This window comes from Chenopodium quinoa, unplaced genomic scaffold, assembly GCF_001683475.1.
Source record: "Chenopodium quinoa cultivar QQ74 unplaced genomic scaffold, ASM168347v1, whole genome shotgun sequence".
Classification (NCBI taxonomy): Eukaryota; Viridiplantae; Streptophyta; class Magnoliopsida; order Caryophyllales; family Amaranthaceae; genus Chenopodium; species Chenopodium quinoa.
Window position 1 is genome coordinate 2,899,794 of NW_018745286.1, and position 10,144 is coordinate 2,909,937.

Sequence of the window (10,144 nt, forward strand, 5' to 3'; positions counted from 1 at the left end):
TGAGGGAGGGAGTACTTAAGTAGCATCATCAGACATCAGACTTGGTCTTTCTTCAACGTTATATATATATATATATCACTCACTTCCACCCCACCAAAAATTAGACTAGTCCTCAATCTCATAATCATCATTTCTAAGAATTTTTTTTTTGATTTTTTTTTTAATAAAGAGAGCATTTGAATTTGATCATCATATCATAAGCGATGTCTGAATTTCCGATGGCGGCGGCAGCGGGAGGTGGCGGTCAATTTCCCGAATTTCCGGCAGTTTATACTCATGGTGGACAGTTTATACAGTACAATATTTTTGGTAACTTGTTTGAAGTTACTGCTAAGTATCGTCCTCCGATCATGCCTATTGGTCGTGGTGCTTATGGCATCGTCTGGTAAATTTTTTATCTTGTCCGGAATTAATTGTCATGTTGATATAATAGTGTCGGTTGTTTGGTGATCGATTTTTTTTTCTTATGTTTTTTTTGTGGGTTGTGTTGGGCAGTTCGGTTTTGAATACAGAGACAAAAGAGATGGTTGCGTTGAAGAAGATTGCTAATGCTTTTGATAATTACATGGATGCTAAACGTACTCTTCGTGAGATCAAAATCCTCCGCCATTTTGATCACGAAAATGTCTGTTCTTTGTCTATTTTTTATTTATTTATTCTTTTTTATTTGATCATGGATGCCAAGACTTTTTCAAAAAATTAAAGTTTGCGAAAATAACCCATACATGAGTTGTCCCAACATTAATAAATAACTCATACATGAGTTGTCCCACATTTTTTAATAACCTATACAAGTCACAAAAAAGGTTACTCCGCTTATTTTTATCAGTTGGTTTTAGTGTTAAAATCGCTAGTCATATACTTCGTATATGGAAAAGTTATTAAAATCGCTTGTTTTGTATAGTTCATCCTGTACAAACTCGGGTATAACTAAGAATTTGTGTATGTTTTTTTCTTAACAAAATTTTAATTACTTTAATTTGTGGAATTGGGTTACATGACAGTTGAATGACTTGACAAATTTGCTGGATTATGAATTTAGTAAAAGTTTTACTTGATTAGCATACTTTATTTAAAGTTGACTTTGGAGTATTAAAAAAGGTTCAAAGTTCAAACTTGTTAAGAAAAGTTTGATAATTTTATAGATTTTTTTTTTCTTTTTTAAAGCCAAACTAATAGTTGTTACTGCCTGCTTGAATCAGATCATAGTATTAAGAGATGTTATACCTCCTCCTGTACGAAGAGAATTCACTGATGTATATGTCGCGACTGAGCTTATGGACACTGATCTTCATCAGATAATTAGATCCCATCAGAGTTTATCAGAGGAGCACTGTCAGGTATAATACTCTTTCACTTTTGGACGAAAACTAATTCATTTGTATATACATATGTTTATCATTATAGTGCTAATGGCTTGCTAACAAAGTGGTCATATTGTGCTACTTCTATAAGGCAATGTGAATCACATAGACATGAACACGTAATAGGGCTTGTTCGTTATGATCATTGTATGTAGTACGAGATATATGAAATCTCATACCAAAAGATGTAAACCGAGGATAATAATTGTTGTATATTGACACTTTATGACAAATAATTGGGTACCTTAGAAAGTTAGAAGTACTTTAGGACGTTATTATGTCAATGTACGTTTTGAAGCTTCTTCATTAGACTCTGTGATAAAACAGACAATCACATTATCTAACAGTAAGGTTAACTTGTTTCACCACACCTTTATAAGTATCTTTCAATAAATTCATTTAGTAGTCATATTTGTTGTTTTGGAACTTCACTCACAATATTCCATATATGCTTGCAGTACTTCTTGTACCAGATACTTCGAGGGCTTAAATACATACATTCCGCTAATGTCATACATAGAGATCTGAAGCCAAGCAATCTATTGATAAATGCAAATTGTGATCTCAAGATTTGTGATTTTGGTCTTGCACGACCAACCTCAGAAAATGAACACATGACTGAATATGTTGTCACTAGATGGTACAGAGCACCCGAGCTTTTGCTCAATTCTTCTGATTACACTGCTTCAATTGATTTGTGGTCTGTGGGCTGCATATTCATGGAGCTCATGAACAGAAGGCCTTTGTTTCCTGGCAAGGACCATGTCCACCAAATGCGGCTGTTGACAGAGGTGAGATTTTCGGAGACAAACTAGAATCAATTCATTTTACTCAAAAAGATTGCTTCCTTGCTGTCAATATTATGTCATTTTTCCTCAACTCAGCAAATTGATTCACATTGTTCTAACCTTTCATAATTGAGAATGTGATGTAATTTTAGTAGGAAATCTTCTATAATAACTCATTACTACTCTCTTTTATAAGTATCTTGGAAAGTTTAATCATATTGTTAACTAGGTACGAATATGTGACATTAATTTCAGACAAATCCCGGAATACTATATATCTGTCACTGTCATTTTTGGAGGGACGGAGTATATGAATGCAATATTAAATAGGTTATATACATGCTGTGTTTCGCTGTTTTCTTCCATATGTATTAGAGATCCAGTGATTGTTTTCACTTTGCAGTGATCATTAGACTTTGCGAGTTGCTCACACACCACTAGTTGAGTTTAATTGGTGTAATATTGCCAATGTTAGCTTGAGTACTGATTCAAGTTTCCTCTTCTTTTCAGCTTCTTGGGACACCTACTGAAGCTGATCTAGGTTTTCTTCATAATGAAGATGCAAGAAGATACATACGACAATTGCCACCACAACCTCGTCAACAGTTAAGACAAGTTTTCCCCCATGTCAATCCTTTAGCAATCGATCTTATTGAAAAGATGCTGACATTTGATCCCACAAGGAGAATTACTGGTAAGTTCTTGTCACTTGGGATATTGCATTCTTGAAAGAAATGATCTTTTCCACCATATGTAGAAACCTTGCCTTTTTATATACTCGACATAGCTTGATGATTGTCGTAGTCATTTGGTATTCAACTCTGTTGAAACACCAAAATCGTCGTTCATTGACTCGCATGCACGTGTATAGGGTAATGAAACGAAGAAACTGAGATCTCAGACAATCACATTTATTAGGAGACTTCTCTGATGCTCTTCATTACCTATAATTTTCAGTATGACTAAAATTTTTACTTTTTACTCATGCAGTTGAAGAAGCATTAGCACATCCTTACCTTGCTAGATTACATGATATCGCGGATGAACCTGTATGCCAAGAGCCATTCTCATTTGATTTTGAGAACCAGGCCTTAACTGAGGAACAGATGAAGGACATGATCCATCAAGAAGCTTTAGCACTCAACCCAGGATACATATAGCATGTGCCTTTGAGAATCAACTCTTCTCTTGTATTATATCAGATCATTGCTAATTGACAGCTGCAGGCCTGCAGTAGTGCAGTATGATGGCTTATGATTTTTCTGGTACAGTGATATGTTTGAATTTTTTTATTTAGGCATATGATGTGTAATATAAACATTCAATTTTCGATATCAGCTTCAGTAGTTCAGATTGTTTAAAACTTGCTAGAAGAATATGTAGTGTTGTAATAACTTGAGTCAATGTACCTTTGCTTTTGTTATAACTTGTAAGTTCATCAATAATGGCATTATATTATTTGATTGGCAGCTTATGCTATACAAGGAACTAAATTCAGTTTAAAACAAAGTTCTAAATTCAGTTTCTTATATATTCAATTTCCTAGATACTTCAAGTTTCATTTATTCATATATCTTAAAAGTTATTACATTATATGTTTTTTATTTCCTTTTTATGAAGACGATTTGGCAAACCCTCTAGGTTATTTGTTTTATAGTTTTAATCATCTATATATAGAGTTAAATGAGAATATAATAAAAATGAAAAGGATTTTATATTGAAGGAGCACGACCTATTGAAGGATTTTTTTTATTGAAAGAACACAAACTATCTATAAGCTTATACTCCTTACAAGACTAGAATTAAAAAAGTTAAAATTAAGCTAAGGGCAATAGCAATGTTTGTTCACATGTCACATCAGCATCATACAAACCTATCACCCAACAAACTTATTACCACCATGTGAACACTGCACCAATCAAATGCGTTACTAAACCGACGAATATGATCTACTGTCCAACTTAAATTAATATATGTAACCTTTGACTCCCTGAGAGCTTGAATCGGCGAGATTGAATCCGTGTAAATAGTAACTGCCCTTAAGGAACCCCTGATTGCCCACCAAAGACCTTCCAAACAAGCATTCATCTCAACATGCAGCGTTGATGAGACAGCCTAAATGAAGCTCCGATCCTCCCACAATTCCCAGGTCCCCATGGGTCATATTCTCTGGGCACCACACCATTCCTGACTTATGCGTGTGTTTATTCCAATAACCATTCATCAGTATGACAGTTGGGCAATGTTGAGCACCAGAATCTTGTAGTATAACATGCATAAAACCCCGGAGGCCACTCAACAACCCATTCAAGCATGTGTAAAGAACTCAAATTGTCATTCGACCTTCGTCGAAACAAAACGGACATGTTTAAGGTTAAGGCTTAATAGGTTAGCTTCTCCCATTATTGAATGAATTAAAACTATATTAACACAAGAGATAATCTAGTCAATCTCAATTATTAGGAAACAAGCCTATCAGTTTAGGATTACCTATTAAATAAAACCAAATATCTTGAAGATATTATTCACTAAATCATATATGAAACTAAATAAATGCTCCTAAATATATTATTTTCCTAATACCAGTATGAAATAGGAAAAATGGAAACTAATCATCCCACCTTTGGCTTTTCTGTTCAAAACTATTCCGCTTTTTCAAAATCAGAAAACAATCCCACTTTTGACCCCCCATCTGCTCAAAACAAGCCATTTACCGGTTTGTCAAATTAGTAACCTATTTAAGAAGGTGACTTGACACGTGTCACCTTCTTATTGGTTTTTGTTTTTTTAATAATTTTTTTTACAAAAAGGATAATTATAAAAAGAATTAAATATCCTTTCCCACTTCCCCGACCCCTTCCCTTTCCGGACTGACCCATCTCCCCCTGCCGGGGCTAATTCCTCCCCTTGCCGTAGCAAGACCTCAACCAAACCACAGGCAGCTCCTTTCTCGCCAACAACAACAGCAATTGATGCAAGCAGCATGTCACGTGCTGACTACTTTGCCCTAGTCACGCATCGTGCGCCACTTGCTTACGGTCCATTGTAAGACAAGTCAGGCTTTCTCCCTTGACACTATTCTTTGTGCCCACGTAGCACAACCCTTTGTGCTACTAAAATATATTTGCTAGCACGTCCCCTCGGTGCTAACAAGACCCCTTGGTTGAATAAGCACTCACCCTAAGTGTCTTAGTCCGAATTTACGACTAAGTGTCGTAGACAATTGAGCACACAAGCTATCACCCTTGCTAGTATGCCTGATAACTCACTTGGCACCTTCATGCCTTATTTTCCCTCACACTCTCTAAGTGTTTGAAGGAAAGAGATTGAGTTGCAAGAGAACACAAGTGCTTTTGGAATGCTTTTTGGATTGCTCTCAACTTGAATGTACAAATGAGCCTTGGAGCCTATTTATAGTGCTCCATCCTACTTACAAGGGTTGTCTAGAATATTCCTAACCTTCTCAAATGGAGGGTTCTAGACTACACCAATCTAGAGAGTTCCCACCTCCAAAGGAACATACATGCAAGGAGGTTTCTACACACTTCCTACCTAGAATGCTAAGGACTACCTTAGAACATTCTAGAACTTTACAAGAGTTATGTACATATGTAGAAGAAACTAGAAGACTCCTACTATGTACCAGACCTTCCTTGATTATTCTAGAGTCATCCACTCTAGAATATTCTTCCAAAGAACCTCGTAGATAACTCCGGAACCTTCTAGAAGCATCTCGCGCTTTCCGGACTACCTGCTGCCAAAACTTGTACTTCGGGACCTCAACTCGGAAAACTGTCACCACCACGGTCATCCTCGGCCCAAAATACGATGGACCCCCATATTTGAGCCCATTTGGACTTCGTTTGGGCCCCAAATGGCCCATTATTGTGTTATTGTCACTTGGGTGCTCACTAGGATTTCACTACCTGGGCTAAATAAAGCTCTATAGGGAGAAATACTCAGCTAGGCACCAAGGGCAAGCCCCCTAGCTGCGATTATACCCTGTTGCCTAGTGACCCAAATGACGCCCATGGTTGGCAAGGGAGATGACCCGTGACAAGCAGCTCACATTGCGGAACCTCACACCCATCAATTCACGCCCTGCGCACCTCTCTCCTCAACCATACCCTATGCTACATCTCTGTTCTCCTACCATCTCACCAATTTCACAATCCATCTCCCTTTCTTCTCTCTCTCGCTACCCTCAATTGCAGCAACCCCGCAAATATCATTGCCACACATCAGCCACTGTCAAAGCCGTCCTCGAGCAAACAACAGCCCACATCTCTCCACCATTCCCGCTCAACAACGCAATTAATTAAGATCGAACGGTGGTGGTTTGATGATGCCGATTTTCGATGATGATGAACGGTGGTGATTCAATGATCAAGATTGATGATGGATTTTGATGGTGTTTTGTAATCCCCGTATTTTTAAATAGTTTATAAATGAAATTTTATTTTATTTATAAAATTTATTTGTATTTTTCCAAAATTTAATTTTGAAAGTTTCAAATTATTAATTGGGTCAAAAATTATTTTAGGCTAAATTATTTTATGAATTTATATCCTATCACCGTACCCATTATCATAAAAACAAAGTCTAACCCATTTGTTTATTTAATTGGCTCATTATTTTCATAAGGTCCAATTCTACCCTACAATTCTCTCTTATAAATACTCCATGAATTCCCAAATTTTCCCCATACAAAAAGGTTAGTGTTTATTTCTTTTCCCTTTATTTTCTTTATTTTATTTTCCCTTTATTTTTTTTATTTTCCTTTTCTTTTCCTTTTCTTTTTCTTCTTTCTTTTTCTTTCCTCCTTCCTTACGTGAGATTGGTTCTAACTTTTCCTCACGGCTGCTCTATTTTGCCGCCTGCAACCACGCCGCCTAACTGTCGGCCACCGGCCACCTGACCTTCGGCGACGCTGCCCACAGTCGGCAGCCCCCTTTCCCTCTTCTTCCTTCTTTCTTTCTCTCTTTTTTTAGTTTATTCCAAGCTTTGATCTTTATCAGCTTTGATCTTTAGGGTTTAAAACTTTATTTTTATGGTTTTAGGGCCTAAAAACGTGTTGCTAAAGTTATTTGATTATACTATGTTTAATTTATGTTAAAACTCAAATATTTTGATGATAAATAAATTTTCATATTATTAAAGTTTTAATCTTGGGTTTAAATTGTATTGATTTCATGTGTTTCAAGTCTCTAACTTCATTAAACAAGGGTTGTGGTTATTTTATGATTATAAAGTTTGGAACTTTAAAGTTTAATTGCAAGAATAAATTTTCAGATTTTAGGTTATTGTTTTTGAAGCCTCTAAATGCGTTGAAAAGCCTACTAACTTAATATATAATGTAAGTAGTTTCAAAGATTACTATAATTTTGAGATTTCATGTATAAAATAAATTTTTAGATTTTTAATAAACTTTAAACTTGCTGTAATTTCATATATAAGGGTGTGTTTTAAGGTTTTTATGTAGAAAACTTAAAGAACAATATATAAGCTTTTAATTCTAGCAAAAAGAAAGGTTTTAAAGTATTGTTTAATTAAATTTTGAAGGTTTGTTTGAGTTTTTATGAAACTAATTGAATTCTTATTATATATTTCAAGTTTAGATTGTTGTATTCACACATTCTACTATTAAATTAAATTTTCAGATTTTTAATCTTGATTTTAAAGGTTTTAAATCATGGTTTTATGATGGATTTTTAGGTTTTTAACATACTAACCTGCTACATAATGATTATTTCAGGAAGAGACGACCATAAGGTTGTTTTATAATTTTAAACTAAATTTTCAGATTATGTTCTTACCTTAAAGTTGCTAGAATTTCATGTTATAAGCTATATTTTCATGATTTTAGCATATAAACTTATAGTTGAACTATTAAATTATTAACTTTTGCTATTGGGAACAATTTAAAGGCATTATTTCAATGGTTTATGGGGTTTAAAAGTAGGTTGGTATTGCTGAAAATTATATTGCTTGGGTATTGATTGAATTATTATTGTTTGGTTTAAGAGAGGGCTTTGTAGAAGGCGATTTCTAGTTCCTAAAGTGGTCAACCAACTCGTTTACTCAAGGTACGTACAAGGATACGAAAAACCTTGACTTTAGAAGCATGTTTAAGGACTTGGAAAATTTAGAATCATGTTAGGAAACTTGTAGATTGGTTGGAATTGTATGGTAGTAAGTTTGATTGGTGATTAATGTGATGATTGGTTTTGTTTCATGTATGAGAAATGCGTATTAATTTATCTTGTAAGTATTATTTATGCATTAACTTGCAAGATGAGCTTAGAGGCAAAGGTACGTAAATATATGGTATTGATTTTTTTATTACTCGTTTATGATTATTGAAATGGAATGAATAAAGGGAGAATTAAAGTCTTATAAGACGAGGTTGAGGATTGAGGTGCCTTATGCATTTAAGGTGTTTATACACCGAGGTAGTTAAACGATTCAATACTAAATATTGTTTGTCACTACTAAATCAAAAATTGAATTGGAAATTTGAATTGCTTGAATGATCGATGTATGATTGGTTGTATCATTATGCATTAGAGTCATCACCAATAAACCGGTAAATCACATAAAGTGCAAGAAGGATGAACTATAAAACTCTGGATTTGTGCACATCTAGAGTATTGACAAATAGGGGTTGGGGTACACGGGGTATTAGCCGTGCACTTTTCTAGAGGTCGTCTGATCTACGAGTCTCTTGTTTTCAAATTTTTTAAAACTATAAGGAGTTAGGTGAGATCTCATACTAGTTATGGCCACGGAGTCGTGCCTGCCTGCAATTGGATGTTTATTGATGTTTCCGAAAGGAGGCATGGGGTTTTTCTGTAATTAATGTTCCGAAATGGAGCATGGGGAGATAACCTTGTCTATTGCTTAATTCAATCAATGAATGTAATGAAATGAATTATTTATTGTAATAGCGATGTCTTAGTAATGTTAACAGTTGAGGCATGTGTTTGAGTCAATAATTAAATTGTGTGTGCTGATTGATTTTAGTAACATGATAGGGATTCTTTGCTATATCTCGTAGCTTGTATGTACTCAGCGTTGCTGATTGCGTGCTTTTGTGTGTCTCTTTCCTGGTCATGGCCTTCACCTTTTCAATGACCCTGTAATCCAATTTTTTACAATTGTAATATTGGGGAGCAGATTAATCACAGGTTTTTACATAATCAGAACATGCATCAAGGTGGTGGGATTTTGAGTGGAGTGTTGGATATTTCCACAGTTTATTCCATTTTATAAGTTTGGATTTATCTTAACTCGTTTGATTTATTTACTACTTTTATTGGGTTTTGAATAAGGCCTTAATGGTTCCAACTTATAAGACTAAATTTGGTTTTGATTATTGATTTTGAAACTTATTGATAACTGAGTTAGTTTTTCCGCTACTAAATTCTGAACTAGTCTTAACGTTTGAACACGTGGCGATAGCACGTCAATAATTCTCTTGCAAATTATTAGAGGTATTTATAGGTTTTTAAGAGAGAATTATTGGGGTGTTACATGTTTGAAGCATGGATCAAAGCCCAAGTTGGAGCAGCCAATTCGAATTGAAGAAGAAATAGGGGCGGGGTTTCGTGGGTGGCTGGGTGGTCGGGTTTTCAGGTTGGCTGGGGTGGTCGGGGTGGGTTTCACGGTGGCTGGGGTGGTTGGTGTTAGGGGTTTTGTGGGTGGATGCGGGTGGTCGGGTTTCAGGGTTGTTGGGGTCATGGTTAGTTGTGGTGGGGTGGTTGAGGTTAGGAGAGAGAAAGAATGTGGTGGGGGTGGGGTTAGGTGGTGATGTGGTGGTGCTTATGGAAGGATGGTGGTGGTTAAGGTGTGTAGCCATGATAGAGTGTGCTAAGGTGGGAGATGAGAGATTGAAAAAAATTAAAAAATAAATAAAAAGTAATATATATATATATATATTACCTGTTAAAGAGGTTATAGATTAAAAGGCTCATTTTGAGTAGATGGGGATCA

At 35.4% G+C, this 10,144-nt stretch overlaps 1 protein-coding gene across 1 annotated transcript; it reads left to right on the forward strand.

The window, feature by feature from the left end:
• Window positions 1-3,657, forward strand: LOC110711858 (mitogen-activated protein kinase 3-like). Its single transcript, XM_021890300.1, has 6 exons — window positions 1-385; window positions 496-625; window positions 1,203-1,340; window positions 1,823-2,155; window positions 2,663-2,846; window positions 3,143-3,657. The coding sequence occupies exons 1-6, from the start codon at window positions 204-206 to the stop codon at window positions 3,310-3,312; spliced, it is 1,137 nt and encodes a 378-aa protein (XP_021745992.1). The 5' UTR covers window positions 1-203; the 3' UTR covers window positions 3,313-3,657.
• The last annotated feature ends 6,487 nt before the right edge of the window (window positions 3,658-10,144 follow it).